The 18,436-nt window shown below is 33.0% G+C and overlaps 2 protein-coding genes across 2 annotated transcripts; both read left to right on the forward strand.

Annotated features, from left to right (window-relative positions):
* Positions 1-1,470: 1,470 nt before the first annotated feature.
* Positions 1,471-7,930, forward strand: LOC144841334 (proton-coupled zinc antiporter SLC30A2-like). The gene is made up of 7 exons (XM_078697634.1): positions 1,471-1,726; positions 2,341-2,487; positions 4,225-4,378; positions 5,191-5,431; positions 6,645-6,750; positions 7,065-7,199; positions 7,638-7,930. The coding sequence occupies exons 1-7, from the start codon at positions 1,471-1,473 to the stop codon at positions 7,790-7,792; spliced, it is 1,194 nt and encodes a 397-aa protein (XP_078553760.1). The 3' UTR covers positions 7,793-7,930.
* Positions 7,931-11,244: 3,314 nt separating this feature from the next.
* LOC144840395 (NADH dehydrogenase [ubiquinone] flavoprotein 1, mitochondrial-like) lies at positions 11,245-18,068 on the forward strand. Its single transcript, XM_078696201.1, has 12 exons — positions 11,245-11,395; positions 11,698-11,765; positions 13,198-13,284; positions 13,423-13,571; positions 13,676-13,809; positions 14,260-14,324; positions 14,559-14,789; positions 15,368-15,600; positions 15,907-16,060; positions 16,557-16,611; positions 17,231-17,340; positions 17,803-18,068. Exons 1-12 carry the CDS (start codon positions 11,350-11,352, stop codon positions 17,890-17,892), a joined length of 1,422 nt encoding a protein of 473 aa, XP_078552327.1. The 5' UTR covers positions 11,245-11,349; the 3' UTR covers positions 17,893-18,068.
* Positions 18,069-18,436: the final 368 nt, after the last annotated feature.

The following is an 18,436-nucleotide window of genomic DNA, read 5'->3' on the forward strand; positions in this document are numbered from 1 at the left end:
TTGATTATCATTAACATAATAACAGTTTTCATGACAACAATTATCTTATCTTAAACTAACCACCCTTATCCTTTTAAATATTCTGCAATGTTTACTTACACCTACGGAACAACAAAGTTAAGGCATGCTGTCGACCTCGCGACACACACTATCTCTACTTCAGATACCATCATCTATTACACCTGTCCGTTCCCACACAATTGTTTTCTAAAAAGTCCATTTTAAGAATGCATTTTAAGTAAGAGAGATTTTGTTATGGTTTTGGGAGAAGGACTTTAACTGAGATACACATATTTATTGATTCATAATTATATGGACATAACCTTAATCTATTCAATAAAGTTGTTTGATAATAGTGTTTGATAGTGTTAACCAGTCTTGTAGTAATGTACACAGTCGGTTTTGTTGATATATTTGTTTCATAAACACTTGACAATAAACAAGCTAGGTAAAGCAAGTTGTATACGTTGTATACTGTTATGTGGTACTGGTGGTGGCACAATCATAACTTTAAGTTAGTAACTTAGATATTCCACAGTCATTATTTAACGTTGTTGGTATTAATACTTTTAGTGATTTAACCAGTTTAACAAGTCACAACCGAATAATATTATATTTAAAAAAAAAGTATAAATAACTTTCTTTATTCTGGAATGAATGAGGTCAATGTTTGGAACTCAAACAAGACAGGACACAATACAATATAATATAATAAAGATACATATACAAAAGTCTTTACAGTCATCCCATGATCTATTAACCCTAGCATTCCGTATTGTATAAATACACGTACGCCAGGGTCGTATTAAATATTGTTTTCTTTAAATTCTTAAATTGGGATGTACGCCAACTCTATCCCCCCACCCCACCATGTTAGAACATACATTTCCGTCCGCATTATTTGCTCTTGTGTCTGCCTATACATATATGAAAAGAGTTGTTTTATCCATGTTGATATTACTGTTTATCACAGGTTTTATTAGTTTTTTTAAAATGTAGTAATACATTTACGATCACGGATGTAACAGAGGTACACCATAGTATAAACATGGACCTAAGTGTAAATTCAAGCGTATGGTAGGCCTATTTATTGTCTGGTCAAGTTTTGAGGTCATCAGTCGATTGTTGTTTGGTTAAGCGGTCACGATAGTTCAAATTCGAATGAAAATAATGTTTCGTTTAAGTTAACATCATTTTTCTGACTATTATTTTTCTTGTGTTCACAAATAAATAAATTAAAAAAGTTTATGCCTTTCATTTCATAGTGTACACCCACATGCTGAAGTACCCGTGATCTCAAAATGTACACCCACACCTCGAGAGTGTACTTTGATCTTTACACTTCTCAAAGTGTGCCTTTGATCTCAAAATGTACACCAATCGCTCAAAGTGTGCACATGATCTCAAAATGTACTATCTCTCAAACTTTACCAACCACAAATTAATTCATTTTTATATATTACAGAAAAGATGTCAACAAAGAAAGATGGTTATATAGAGTTGGAAGAAGTCAATGGCGTGGTAAACCATACCAAATATGGGTCGAATAGTCCACCAGGTTCAGTTAATGAAAATGGCTCAGAAACCGTCCATTCTGATGGAAAAGAAGACCATTGTCATAGTAGCATGGCATTGGAATTGGATTCAATTAGTAGAAAAACAGCTAGAAAAAAACTCATATATGCTTCAATTGTATGCATATTATTCATTGCCATAGAAGTAACAGGTATGGACAAATAGTATCAAGTAACAACAGGGCTTATACTCAAACTAAATAGAGACAAAAATAAGTTAAGAATGCTGGATTGCGTGCTTGAAGCGCGTTCATCTGGGTCATTTACATTGCGCAACCATTTAAAGCTCTGTCTACTCTTTCTTTCTTTCCTTTATATTGTAATAAAAAATCAAACTCGTTTTTTCAACTAAATTATTGTTACAAACTTTACAAATTCTTTCCTCTTTTGGTGTTCTTGTCCACCGTCCTTTTTCATTTCGAGATCAAGAACACCTAATCTAAACTTAGTTATAATTTGTCTACACTATCAAATTTTATGTGAAAAATAAATGTAATGTGCCCATTATGGACATGATGACATCATATCACTACCATATTTGGGCACATCACACTTTTCAAACTATAGTGTAGAGCTTTAGGTAAGAAGACTGGTATATAATGCGTATGCCCTTACCAAGTGTAGCCCAATCAAACGCCGTAGACCTAATACACTTTGAAGTTTGGTTTCTATTTGGGCGAAAGTAACTTGTATTGCGTCTACGTCGTTACATTGCATGTGGGTAGGCCTACCACGTTTGTTACGACATACGTCTACCTATTTACAGGTGGAATATTAGCTGGAAGTCTGGCTATATTAACAGATGCTGCACATTTACTGTCAGACTTCTCAAGTTTTCTTATCAGCTATTTCGCATTAATTCTTGCTGACAAACGCCCCAGTAAACGTTTAACATGGGGTTGGCATCGAGCAGGTGAGTTTGTAGTTTCTTTGTAATTCACAAAAGTTATATGATTGACGAGAAACTCTCCTTTAAAAGAATTTATAAATACGTCAAGGTCACAACAATAATTATATTGTTAGGCTATCGTAATATAAAATCAATATTTTTGTGTTGTTGTTCAATTACAATAATTAGTTAAAACGATATACAAATGTCTGAGCTGGATCAAAAGCATGTAATATTTCTGTAATCTACTGTCATCATAGAAGTAACAATAGGCCTACATAACTTGACTTTTAACTAAACCGATATCGAGTAATCTCCACTTTTTTAGAATGATCTAAGTGAATTTTTGTGAGGTGATATTAACAAAAAGACTGCATTTAAATAACTGTAAATATTTAGATGCAATCAAATTTGTTATCGTCAATACAATTTCGAAATTGACCAACATTCTCACAGAAAATCATCATCATTATCAGATTGAAATACGAAAAGAGGGTTTTGCTTGTTTTTTGTTCGTTATTTTCCACATTCAATAACGTACAAAAATATATTTATATAAGTAAAGGATTTATTTGCATACAGTATTTAGGATAAGATAATAATAATTATATGCATATGTAGAATCAACTCTATATGTATTGTGCTGTGTATAACAATAAAATTCGTAATTCATTCATTTTCTTTATTTCGGATAGTACATCCATATACAAATCATACAAAAACAAAAAGAGAAACAATTTCAACAGAAAACAATATAAGCAACTTCCACAAAACCAACCTACAATATCCTAAAATACCATTTTCACCAACGCTGATGTAGGTTGGATTGTGGAAGTACATTGACTATGGTTTGAATCAGACTATTGCAACTGTCATGAATTCTGTTATTAAAACTATGTATAGAGTTCTTCCAAAATTCATAGAATGAGGGAACGTTATTCGTAACAAGCATCATGCTTGCGTTATTATAACTAGGCAATTTCAGTAGCTTACGCAACCCGTTATTAAAGCAAACTCTAAATGAGTTCACAGTACCTTCATTGAATTTACTCACTTACTACATTAAAGCAATACGTTTTAAATAACTGACATTAAATTTCAACGGAACATTTGGAGAATGACCTGCATAATCTATTAGCTCTGATACACAGAGCTCGATACTGTTTCTTAATATCATTATCATCAATGTATAAATAATAATGATAATATTCCTAATGTCAATACATCTAAAATGGGATGAATGATAGCCTCAACCATACAAACAATACCAATATCTGAAGAGTCGTAGGCCGACTTACCAAACACACCCACCATCAATTATATTTGCTTAAGTGTATCTGTGGTGAAAATATTTATCTTTTAAAGATATGAGATAGCTAAGCTAATAAACTAGTTTTCCAGTACAATGTGCACATTTGCCATTGTGGACAAGGACTCTTCTATATTTTAAGTTTCTAGGTTTACATTAGTAATAGATGAAACATTAATGTATTAAATGAATCCTTTGCCTGAATTGACTGGATCCATAGAGTGGTCTCACTCTTCTTGGGATTCTCACAAATTACTGGTACATCATGTACCTCCTTCCTTCCTTATTATGTAGGACAAATGAATCCTTTGCCCAAATTGACTGGATCCAAAGATTGGTCTCACTCTTCTTGGGATTCTCACAAATTACTGGTGCATCATGTATCCTTCCTTCCTTGTTTAGGGTGAGCCGTGAGATGTATAAACTATATTCACCAATTTTTCTTCTTTTAGAGATTCTCGGGGCCCTGCTTTCTGTAATGATGATTTGGGCAATCACCGCAGTTTTAGTTGTATTGGCCATTTTGAAGATAGTTAAAAACACTTATTCCATAAATGCTAAGATAATGATGATGACTGCAGGGTTTGCCATCTTTGCCAATGTTGTGTAAGTATTGATATAGTTTTTTTTATGCCAGTGTATATAGGTCTAATGTATTATATTTGTGTATATTTTTTATCGTTCTTGGTTTTAATGTTAATTTTATGCATATGTGTATGTATTGTATGGGTATATATGTGTGTATGTATATAGACAAATCAGGCAAAGAACATTAATTCTAAACCGCCCGGTGATATACTGAAATTTAATTAATTAATTTGAAACGATAAAGATGAGGAAATCTGTGAGAATGAGAAAAAGTCGCCCCAACCGTATGTGTATGTATATATATATATATATTTGATATATAGTATGTATTTATATATATATACGTATGAATGTATTGGTATTATATATATATATATACAAATATATAAACTGAAAGACACACAAATTATGATAAATAATTTAACAAACGTTTCATAAGTAAACAACTTTTTTATTAAATATGCAATATATTTTGTAATAGATAACATAACAAAAAATATGCAGGAAATAATGTAAACATATATGAGATTCTATAATTGTTGTTTATGTAACATTGAATGAATAAAGGTGGTGGTTAACCACAAAAGATAAAAAAAAAAGTATTGATATAGATCCAGTTATGGGTATCTTTCTTTAGTCTTCTATCATTTCTTGAAAATTATTTAAAATCATTATCACTTTAATGGACTACCTGAAGTATACCAAATTGTACTTATAGAAGATGTGATTTTGAATTTTAATTAATAGTTATACTGTATGACCACTGTTTATTCCAGCCAAGTATCTCGACATTAATTTAGTAGCCTAAATGTTTCTTTTTTTATTTCCAGTATGCTTTTAGTTTTACACAATCCTTGCAGTGGTCATGGGCATTCGCATGGGGGCCACGGGCATTCACATGGAGGGCACGACACGGGGGACAAACACAATCTTATAGATCAAGAGGAAGGGAATGGGAAAGGACACACTGTATCAAATAATGTGAATGTCCGAGCTGCAATATTACACGTCATTGGTGACTTCTTTCAAAGTCTAGCAGTTTTTATTGCTGCTGTTATTATATATGTCAAGGTAAACTATATTTATAATTATATTTACTTCACAATGCATGCTATTTAATATAGTTTTTCGTGTCATTAAACGATTTTAATAAATTTGCAGACGAAAACCACAAGGACTTGGCAATGATGATCTGTGGAACTTTTTCTCATCATCTTCTTTTTCATTTTGCAAATGATTAGAATGAAAACTATATCCTGATGATTAAAATCAAACGTTGAATATGCCATATTATATAGTTTTAATAAGTTATTCATCTTTGCAAAATGATGATCGATCTATAAAAGGTATTCTTCTTCCTAACCCTAATAAGCTGAACAATTTTTGATAAAATTATTACTGTAGCAAAAAAAAAAAAAAAGGCAATCTGCTTCACGGTACGTTACACACGTGACAACCTTTTTACAACATATATTCTGTATACAAAACTGGCTTTTGGTGGTCAACAGCAGGCCTGAGTAATTTAGCCTCGACTTAAGAATTCTGTTCAAATTTACCAACTTCAAATTGAAGCGTTTCATGTGTGTTTTACGTTGGAATTGAAACAGCTGTTGGATCACCTCTACATGGTGAAGTAACAAGTTGGTATTGTTCGATGTTTGAATATTGGATAATGCCTCCTTAATTAAAATTACTCAATAAGTCACCAGTGGCTTTACGAATAAACACATGCATCACGTCTACATGCAAATGCGTCAGACTGGAAAATCTGAAGTTTTTTTTCGCAGAAAAGAGAACGAATAGTGTTTTCTCTCATCATGTGGCTTTTTTGTTTTGAATTTTGCCTATTTATTCGTATCTCTATAAAAAATTCCACTAATAAGTCCAATTTACACAGACGAGCGGTAACGATAATAAATAATATAGAGTGTATGTTATTCCTTATGACTGTTTACACACAACGCGGAGCGGACAGCTGGTTTCCGCTCAGGATAGATCTACCGATTCTACGTGGGACAAACTACGCGGTTTTCCGCTTCCCGTTACCGCTTACCGTTACCGCTTTTCGTTACCGCTTTCCCGTTACCGCTCGTCTGTGTAAATTGGCCTTCACCTACATCAGTGTTGACAATTTGTCATTTTTATATCACATTTTTTCATAATGTAAGTCTTTCTTACATAAGAAAGAGTTACGACAATTTGAACATTGTGTTTGTATAATATTTCAGGTAATTTTCTGTAGACTGCTTATTAAAATTAATGACATTTCAATCTGTTTTTATAGCCTGAATATAAACTTGCAGATCCAATATGTACCTTTGTATTCTCCATACTTGTACTTGGAACGACAATAACTATCAGTAAAGACATAGTCAACGTTTTAATGGAAGGTAATGTTTTCGATTTAACGCGCCATCTCATAGACATAATGAGCGTTATGAACGTGTGATCGCCTTCAAAAAAAATTAATCGATTACGTGCGCATGCGTGTACGTACGTTTATTCTATTATAAGCCTAAGAAGTTATTTAATTTGTAGCCAAAAGATGTTTTTCAGTTTATGTATGCCTGATGTTTTTTAATTTAATGTCAGCTGTACACCGGTTATTGGATCATACAAAATGTACTCCGAAATCTGTTTATATTAGAAACAAATCGGCTGCGAACTACTATGTTTATCATTAGTCGATATTTTGTTTTTTCAGCAAAACCAGATGGAATAGATTTCCCAGAAGTGTCTAGTTCAATTAGAAAAATGAGGGGGGTAAGGTCACTCCATGACCTTCGAATATGGATGATCACTACTGAAGTAGTGGCTTGCTCCGTTCATGTTACAATTGGTAAGAACATTCATTCCCACTATCTACTCAGATCATATGTGTTCTCATTTTTATTGTTTTGTATAGGGATTTCGTTACAATCTTACTACTGTCCATTAGACCTGACGTAGGCCTACTATAAATGTTACCACTTCGATTTCCACTCTAAATTCTATAATCAGTGGCGTAACGGCTTATGAGCGCTCACTGGCTAAACCCAGGGGCCCCTGAGCTTAAGGGGGAGGGGAATGCCCAGAGGCATTAAAACATGTCAAAAAGGCTAAAAACGCCCGAGACCTCCAGCGTTGAAGTGCCACTTAGGGTCCCTAAACCAGGGGCCTTAGGCCTCTGCGTTGCGCAACTGCCTATAATAATATGTCTGCTTTTGTTCCACTGATCTTTTATACTTGTTTGTCAATCAAAAAACTTATAATGTGATATTTTTATAATACATTTTAGATGATGCAAACGGAAATCAACAAACGCTACTTAACGATGTTCGAGGTCTTATGCGACACAAGTACGGAATCAGCGACTGTACGGTGCAGATCGAAGAACATACGAATAGTATGGATAGCTGCGACCAATGTGTACTGCCAGGGGAAAAGAAGTAAGCATGCTGCTGCTCAGTGGCGTAACATAGAGACCTGAGGCCCCTGGTTTATGAACCCTTAAGCGTGGTTCCCACTAGAACGCAACGCAACGTAACGCAGCGACGTATCGACGCAAAGTGCTGTATTGCGTAATCACAAGTGGGAACTGACGACGTAATAGTGATGTAAAGCTTAGTTCCCACTAGCGACGTAAACGCAAGGACGTAACGCAACGTAATGCGTGGTTCCCACTAGAACGCAACGCAGCGACGTATTGACGCAAAGTGCTGTATTGCGCAATCACAATGCTGGAAACATCGCAGGTTTGATTTCACGCAGGCGGGGGCAAGCACAATCATTGAAAGGGCATTTTCTTACGTTGCGTCGGTTGCGTTACATTGCGTCGCTAGTGGGAACCAAGCTTAAGTGATTTGACAAATGCATCACAAGCGATGGATCATTCGAACAGTGGCTTGTCATTGAAAGAGACGAAGAGAGAGAGAGGAAAAAACTCCCAAAGTTATTCTTGCTGTTTTTTCCTCTGGGCACTGCTCAGTGGCCCTTTAAGATCCGGGGCCTTTGGGTTTAGCCAGTGAGCGTTCATAGCCGTTACGTCACTGCTGTCTAACATCTTTGGGTTGAGTCAGAAAGAGACGAAGAGAGAGAGAGGAAAAAAACTCCCAAGGTTATTCTTGCTGTTTTTGCAATAACAATAATTCTAATGCTTCTAATTTATCTATAATATTTGTTTTTTTTATTGCTTAAAACATATTTGTTATTATTATTATTAATTTCTGTTGTATTTAATACTATTAATTATCATATTTTAAAAGGTGTTTTGTTGTTTTTTTGTGTATTATATTATAATATATCTACCATTACCGTATGTTAAAGTAATACCGTCCTGTGTGTGGCTACTGGAAATAGAATTTAATTCATTAAAAAACACGTTAAAAACGACTACCAAAAATACAAAGAGCGAAACAACTATTATTATTGTATTTATTTTGTATTTTAAAAAAGTTTAGTCTGATACATACTCCCACACACAATATTTTGATATTGCTAATAATAAAATCTTCAATTATAATATTATGACAATACGTTGTGCAAGGTGCGAGTGTCACCTGTTATTGTTAATATAAATTTATTTTATTTTAAAGATATATTGTCCCCCTAAAAAATAATTATTTAATTTTTTGTTGTTGAATATGCCATTTTAATATCACATAATAGTTATTCACTATGACCAAAAACTTGATCCAAAAAAAAAACATTTTCCACCAAAAAAATGTAATTTAAAGCAAAATATACCTAAATTGTCTGGAAGACAATGGTTTTTGGTTGAAATTAACCATTTCTTTTGTCTTTTTATAAGTGAAATAATTTTTGTTAATGATTTTTTTTCTACAGAAGTGAATAACTTTGTTAAAACTGTGAAATTGCCTATTCAAAATCTGATTTTATTAATCTTTATTTTTTCATGTTTTTGGGGGACAATACATCTTTAAGTAATTATTACTGTATTGGGCTGAATGTGTAATTTTATAATACCACATATTTTAATCTCGAATTAAAGATTGTAAAATATTGTTTATTGATCAAAACAACTTTGCAATAACAAGGTATCCTAGTGTTTATTTGTTCAATTATTAGTGTCAACACGAAAGTACCTACACAAAACAAAGTTCTGAATGTATACATTCTGAACTTTGTTTTGTTAAAGCTGAGGCATGTATTTGTATAAAACACCATCATACCTCTTAAATCTGTTATTTTTGCTTAGCAGTAAAAATATTCATATTTACCTTACTGTACTATACATGGATCGTAGAACATCGGAAGAACTGTACTGTAGAGCCTACATTGTAATAGTGTAAGGCGTAAAATACTGCATTGTATTATAGTTTAAGCGTAAAATACTTTTATATTATTAGGCCGCCGTTGGATCCGAAAATGATCTTTAATAATAAGAACCGAAATAAAAAAAAGATCAAGCTATATATGGGAATATGAATAAACAGACTTTCAAATGTATAAAGTTAATTAATAGCTATATGTTTCTTACAAAATACAAATTACAAATATGTAAAGCTCTGTCTACACTATCAAACTTTATGTGACAAAAACATGTGATGTGCCCATATATGGACATGGTGATGTTATGTCACTACCATATTTGGGCACATCACTACCACTTTGGTCAAACTATATAATATAATAGTGTAGACAGAGCTTTAGAAAACCGTTGTTTGGTCCTCTAACAGGATATGATTTAATAAATAAATGAGTGTTAAAATAAAATAAATAAAAGATAAATATTAAAGTGTTGTTATTGAATTGAGGCATAAATAAGTATACACTACACTACTATAAACTAACTGATTGACTGATTATCACGAAATAATACGATTAATGTAGTTTTGTATAGGTAAACATGCCTAGGTCCTTAATCTAGATGGTTTGCAAGTCTAAAGAGGATGTTCTCCTTATGGCAACAGAGGAACTAATCCATCCTCGTGTAACATATCTCTCGAGGAATACTACGTACGTTACCACCTATATACATCCTTATTTTGACTAGAATAACATGGTATAGCCTACATAGAACACCTTTGGTAAGAGTGTTGCCACTTACGCCTCTGAGCGAGCCACTATGATGAAAGGCCTATTATGTTTCTAGAATAGATCCGTCATTCTCTGTGGTTAGTGATGTGACGAATATCAAACAATCAACAATACAGTATAACTTATTATAAACTTGTTATACCGTGGGACAGACAAAGGATATTCGAGACGACGAAGTTTGGTAAGAAAAACGTGTCAATATTTTTAAACTGTCTAACCTAGAAAGTGCAACTGTGTAGTTGGTGGTCTATTAGTATAAATTAAAATAAATAAGAAAGGTTTATAAAGCTCTGTCTTCTACACTGTCAAACTAGTTTAATGTGCCCAAATATGGTAGTAATATTCCCAAATATGGTAGCGATATGACATCATCATGTCCATATATGGGCACATCACATTTTTTCAATCACATAAAGTTTGGTAGTGTAGACAGAGCTTAATAATGTCGCTAATAAAAATCTATGTAGATGTAGGCCTATAATAATCGGCTGCATTATTAACAATATAAAGTATTTGATATCATTTTTTTCATTTTTTTTGATATCCACAATTTTCATTTCATTTACACAAGTAGGCTAAAGCGGTCAAGGAGTTCAACAAATATAACGCCATAAACGTAAGTCACCCGCAAACCCTACTTTCAGATATGACGATAGTAAAAAAAAAATTAATTCATTAAATAAATTATTTCAGTTAATCTCTACATTGTTCTTATTTTGTGTATTAAAGAATACATTTAAACTCTGTCTAAATTGCATTGTATTGAAAGTTTTATTTTGGGGGTGATAATAAAGGAAAATACAGTAAATAACAATAATGAGCGCCACCTATAGTTCTCCAGCAAAGCTGCTAGAATAAAATGGCCGCAATACGAGAGGCCTAAATTATAATTGTGTTGTTTAGTCAAGCAAAATATATTTAAAACTATAGTATAATCATTATTAGAGGCAATGGCATCATTAAGAAAATTATTACCTTACACAAGAGGAAGTTTTGGTTTGTATACTTTTGTCATTGTCATTGTTTCTTGCCTACTATTAAACGCTAGGCTAGGCTGCCTACGTTGTGGGTGTAGGGCTATATGGGATGATGATATGTTGGTGTTGTCTTCATTCAATCAGAGGCCTAGGCCCTTAGCTGCGCCTAGCCCTATTTTGGTAGGGAATCCCCCTAACTAGTATTGTTATTAGGACATAGCACTAGTAGGCTAATGAAGTCAATTAAGCAGGTAAAGTGTCTTTAACATATATTTTGAATTTGTTTTCTATGAGTTGCTCTTTGTCATTTTATACTACTAGGCTATTCAGGATGTTTAAACTCATTTGCAGCCCGATCCATAAGTACTTCACATAGATGTAACAATAAGGTAATATTAATAATTATACATTATTAATTAATTAACTCCTTTAGAGGCTTTACAACAATTCTTTCTTTAACTTTTATAATATATTGTCCACCGGAAAATTTTGTTTTAATTGAATATTCCATTTTAAAGATGTATTGTCCCTTGAAACACAAAAAAATGAAAGTCAAAATATTTTAAATTTAAATTGGCCATATCAAGGTAATATTAAAGTTATGCACTTTAAGTCAAAAATTTGAGCCAAAAACAACAAGTTTACGTAATTAACAGGTAAAGTAATTTGATTACATTTCGTCTGGAAAATTGTCGCGAGCGAAAGTAAACAAAGATTTCAAACCATGAGTATGCATTATGCATATGCTAATTAGGATTGTTTACAACCCGTCACGGTTGAGAAGGTGTTTTCACACAGATCGCGAGGAAGTTTTATGATTATCCATACAGAGTAGCCAAACAAGCGCGTTGCATTATGAGATATGTTTTGATTGAAAACTTTGACTGGAAGTCAAAGTTATTTTTTGTACAAAAAAAACGTCTGTATTTCAGTTAAATGATTTTTTTTTCGACTAATTTTTGGTGAAAGTTAATAACTACAGTATTATCATCATCATCATCCGTTACGCTATTCGTCTTGGGTAGACATTGCGTACGCTAATCGTTTCCATGACTCTCTTTCGGTGGTCTGATGGTCTGTCATTAATTTTGCGATCGATGTATTTGCTTTTTTGAGTTCTTTATTTATGTTTCCTATCCAGGTAGTTTTTGGTCTGCCCACTGGTCTTTTAACTTTTCGAATGGATTCTGTCAACGCTAATTTGGCTGGAGTGTCCATCAGAAGCCTTAGCATATGTCCGGTCCATTTGTATTTTCTTTTCCTTATTATGTTTGACCATTTTAGTTCTTTCATTCTGCTATATAGAGTATATACAGTATTATGATACTTCAAAATGACCCACTTTTTTTCGAAATCTTTTTTTTACATTTTTTTTGGAATTAGTCAAAGGGACAATACATCTTTAATATCACATAATAGTTATTCACTTTAACCAAAAGTGGATCGAAAACAAAATTATTTACCTGAAAAAATGTAATTTAAAGCAAAAAAATATTTTAATGAGGTTTTTTATTAAAATTAACTTTTTGTTGTTTTTTTTATAAGATAAGAGAAATAATTTGTTTTGGGTTTTCTTTTCCACGGAAGTGATTAACTTTTTAAAACTAAAATGGCCTATTTAGAGTTTAATTTTATTATTAATCTTCCTTTTTCATGTTTTTGGGAGACAATACATCTTTAGTATTAGCAGTGTATTAGCTGTGTGTTGGTTGTTTATTTAACTTACTTAGTATTACTAATAATATTATTATGGTGATTTTTTATTTCTATTTCAATATTTTAGTTTTATTATGTTTTTAATAATGTTGTTTTTTTTTTCAGTCATATGGTAATTTAAAGGATGAGGATAGAATTTTTACAAATCTATATGGACGTCACGACTTTAGACTCAAAGGAGCTTTAGCAAGGGTTAGTTATTTTTCAAAATATTTCTCGCCAAGACTGGATGACATGCTTAAAATCATGATAATTTTTTAGAACATACTAAACCTAATGTACTTTAACACTTTATTATTATTATTTATCTCAATGTGTTTATCTCAATAGGGTGACTGGTATAAAACAAAAGAAATTCTTTTAAAAGGTCATGAATGGATCTTAAGTGAAATAAAGGGGTCAGGGTTGAGAGGTCGTGGGGGTGCAGGATTTCCGACTGGTTTGAAATGGAGCTTTATGAATAAACCTGATGATGGCAGGTAACTATGGCAACTAGATGTTTTTTTGTTTTGTTTTTTTTGTTGCAATTTATGCCTAGAGTTTCAAACATTCTTTTCACTAAAAAATCTAAACTTTTTTCTAGGCCCAAATATCTTGTTGTGAATGCTGATGAAGGGGAGCCTGGTACATGCAAAGACAGGGAGATTATGCGTCATGACCCACATAAACTGGTTGAGGGCTGCCTAGTAGCAGGCATGTCTATGGGGGCTAGAGCAGGTAAGTAAAAACTGTTAGGTTGCCTTGCAGTTAATAACAGTAACATAGTGATATGCCAATCAAATTATGACAGGTCTAATATCCTAATCAGATGTAGGCTTTACTTTACTCATAGATCATTGATCATTTGCTGTATATAACTTTTTATCAGACTATTTTTTCCTTTGATGTATGATAAAATGTTAATTTGTATATGAATTGCAATAAAGAAAGGTTATTGATTGGTCCTTGTCTTGATGGTTTTATGAATTCCAAATTGCCATTCTATGCTTACCTTGTAAATACAGTTTTGAACTTTGCTTAAAATCAAAATTAGAAGTAGAAGACTTGGCTCATGATTATAACTTAACAGATAAAATGATACACGTAAATACATACTGATAATAATGTAGTTATTTTGATTTTTAATATATTTTAATTAATTCATTTTTACTGAATTGATCTTTTTAGCTTACATCTACATTAGAGGTGAATTCTACAATGAAGGAACCAACATGCAAGTTGCAATTCAAGAAGTTAGTAAACTAATTTAATGGTATTTGTCATAGCATTTCAATGAATTGGGCATTTGAGAGTTTATATTATAAATACCTTGATACAATCTGCAGTATCATAGACACATTGCATGATACATGGCACATGTGTGTATCACAATCTTCTTTATAATAATAATAACATAATTATAAATTACCTCATTTTACCTTTTTTGGATGAACAGCCTAATTATTAAACTGGTATTTGCTATTTAGGCGTATGATGCTGGTCTTATTGGGAAGAATGCCTGCGGTTCAGGATATGACTTTGATGTATACATGCATCGAGGCGCTGGAGCGTACATATGCGGTGAGGAGACTGCATTGATTGAGAGCCTAGAAGGGAAACAAGGGAAACCCCGATTGAAACCTCCTTTTCCTGCTGACGTCGGTGTGTTTGGCTGCCCAACAACTGTTGCTAATGTTGAGACAGTAGCAGTGGCGCCGGTATGAGACAAACTAATTCATGAATATTCATACGTCTTTTATTTCCTAATACTAATAGAATAAATATTAGAATGAGACAATATCATAGTCATATTGGAGTGGAGCTATAGTTGGTGGTTAATATGCTTGCTTTCCAATTACCAAGGTCTAGGGTTCAATCCTGAACTAGAGCCAGTGTTCAATCCTGACCTAGTGCCAGTGTTCAATCCTGACCTAGTGATAGGGTTGTAACTCATGACTCTTTCAATTCCACTCCCTAAGCCTTAAATGTGACTTAGTTTATAAGCATGTTAAATTATAAAATAGTTTATCCATCCTGTAATTGGCGAGTTACTTGCTGTTGGATGCGTATGAAATAAAAAAAAAAATTTGATGCAAATACATATAATGCTAATATGCTTATGTTATCTACTCCAAAAACACACCTTAAATCTTACCCCAATTGCCACTGGTTTGGAACCAGCTTCCACTTCATATACGTCAATGTAAATCTCCTTTTCAATAATTCTTGTTGGTCTTTTAGCGATGTGAGACATCAGTAAATAGTGCTTTATAAAATGTTATTATTATTATATAAGGCCATTTGTCGTCGCGGATCTTCATGGTTTGTATCGTTTGGCCGTGAACGTAACTCGGGTACCAAGCTCTTCAACATCTCGGGCAATGTAAATGCACCGTGTACCGTGGAAGAGGAGATGTCCATACCATTGAAGGAGTTGATTGAGAGACACGCTGGAGGAGTTAAAGGAGGCTGGGACAACCTTGCTGCTGTCATTCCGGGCGGATCTTCAACACCACTTATACCAAAACAGTAAGTTTTCTGCTTTAGGCATATAAATACACAAAGAGCCCATGTAATGGTCGCATGTGATTTAAATTTTGAGATAAACCAGCTGTTTCAAAAACTCAACTCATGAGGTGGATTTTTCAATTAAACCTTAAATTGAAAGCTGATTAACCACAAGATAAGGAGCAATTTGACCTTACTAGTTTATAACTTATATAAAATAAAGTTTAGACATTTTTTTTGATTTATATTGGTTTATCATACTGTAGGTACACATATATATTTTATGATGTAAATTCTGAATTATCATTATTTTAATTTCAATCCTAGCGTTTGTGATGACGTCATGATGGACTTTGACGCGTTGGTGGCAGCACAGACCGCTCTAGGAACTGCTGCATTGATTGTTATTGATAAGCAAGCCGATATAGTTGACTGCATTGCTAGACTGATAGACTTCTACAAACATGAAAGCTGTGGACAGGTTACGTCATAATCATTTTTTTTATTCTTTACATACAAGAAAAGCCAATAACAATAATATATATTTTTTACTAAATATAATGTGAATTAATAATATTATTATTGTACATAATGGAATGCAGTAAGTTGATATTTTACATCAAAGATGAAATAATCTTGGTAAAATACTTTATACCAAATATTGCTCTATTTTCTTCAGAAAACACAACTTTTGATGTAGAAACATTCTCAGTGTTTATTGAGCTAATGCAGTAGTGCATTTACTTCTGCTGCCTCTCGCTTATGGAATGACCTACCAGCCTCTATTAGGTCAAATCTGCCTTGAAAACTCGTCTTTTTCTTTCAAATTGAGCTCTCTCATACTCTGCGCCTTTGATCACTTACTGCTGGAATTGGCGCATTACAAATTTGTATTATTATTATTATTTGTTTATTATACAATAACAGTTAAATATATTTCATTCAGTTACGTAATTGTCAATTTGATTGTTTTACAGTGCACACCTTGTAGAGAAGGAATGGGTTGGATGAAACAAGTTATGGATAGGTTTAGTAAGTAACTTTTTGAAACATTGTCAGCCATCAATAAATATATATTTCCTTTGTATGATCTGTATGTGTTTTTTCAGCTCTATTACCAACAAATCTGAATCTGTACACCTTTCACAGTTCCAATACACTTGTCAGTGGCATAACGGCTATGAGCGCTCACTGACTAAACCCAGGGACTCCTGAGCAGTGCCCAGTGGAAAAAATCTGGGAAGAAAAAAGCTAAAAACGCCCAAGACCACCAGCATTGGAGGGCCACTTAGGGTTCCTAAACCAGGGGCCTCAGGGCTCTGCATTACCCCACTGACACAATTTACAAAAACCTGCTTCACCATTGTACAGAAAATAATATGTTATACACCTAAACACAAACCTTTAACATTAATTAAACTTCACACAAATAGGAACCTCGGTTCCTGCAGGCGTCTGGTTTATCTGTGCTACTCATTCAAATGTAAATGAATGCAAGATGAACCAGATGTGTCAGTTTGTTAGATCTGTGTGAAATATACTACTACTAGTGTTTTTAAATAACAACAACAATGCCATATTATGTTACATTATTACTGCTGTAGGGTCTTATATTTTCTTAATTATTTGTTTAACCATTTCTACTCTATAGTTGTTGGAAATGCTAAGCCAACTGAGATAGACATGTTACAGGAACTAACAAAACAGATTGAGGGCCATACCATTTGTGCTTTGGGGGATGGTGCTGCTTGGCCCGTTCAAGTAAGTTGCCAATGCTTTCTATATTATATATATATACTGTGTATAAAATCGATATGACTGAAAACATTCTTGTCTTTTTGTTATGTTATGTCATTGGTATCAAAGCCTTTTTATTCGTACTATAGAAAAATTATTTGTGAATACAGTCTGTTGAGCAATAAAAAAACAATAACACTAACAATAGAAGCATATAGGCCCTACCTTACCAGAAAGATATGTCTTTTTATTATCATTTGCCCTGACAGAGATTTAGTGTTTTTCTATTGAGATCCAGCCATGGATAACCACAACATTGTCATAACCCTTGCCAATATGTTTGTCTGATTATTAATGTATACTGTATATAGAATGAAAGAAATATAGGCCTACTAAAAACTAAATTTCTAAAATTAATTCAAAACAATTTTGACTGTTTATTACCAATATTGGTATCATTAATAATTTGTTCTTTTTATTTTGTAGGGTTTAATTCGTCACTTTAGACCTGAACTTGAAACCAGAATGAAAAAGTTTCATGAAACCAAGTCACAAGCAACAGCAACCTCGAATTGATCTTTGAACTTTAGAGAAATGAATGAATTAATTAAAATATTCTAGGCAATGTACATAAACAGTCTGCAATTACTTTAAAAAGATGTGTTTCACAGTGTGTTGTTTGGTTTGATGACCTCTTCACATGGATAGGGTAATACTGTATATCTCATTCATTAAAAAATTATTTGATGACATTTGTTGTATAGTTTTCAAATCTTACAAAACTCCAGTTCCATGATCGTTACGTGACGCTGTGGTTATTGTTATCATCAACATTATCGTAATCCTCAAAGTCTTTCTTTAAAATGGAAGACTTTATAATTAAAATACAAACACCAATTTTTTAGTATAAACTATTATAGACTGGTAATGCATATAAAACTATTTGTATTAGCTCATCTTTCAGAAAAACAAAATCGACATGAATACAGTTATACTGCAGTGCATAACACAAAGTTCTGTACTACCGTATCATGCGTCGCACGAATAATATAGAACTGCACATACAGTACTGTATAAGAATTGTTATATGCCTACTACCAGCTGCCATTTTTAAATATTA

Source organism: Antedon bifida, chromosome 4, assembly GCF_963402885.1.
Source record: "Antedon bifida chromosome 4, ecAntBifi1.1, whole genome shotgun sequence".
NCBI lineage: Eukaryota > Metazoa > Echinodermata > Crinoidea > Comatulida > Antedonidae > Antedon > Antedon bifida.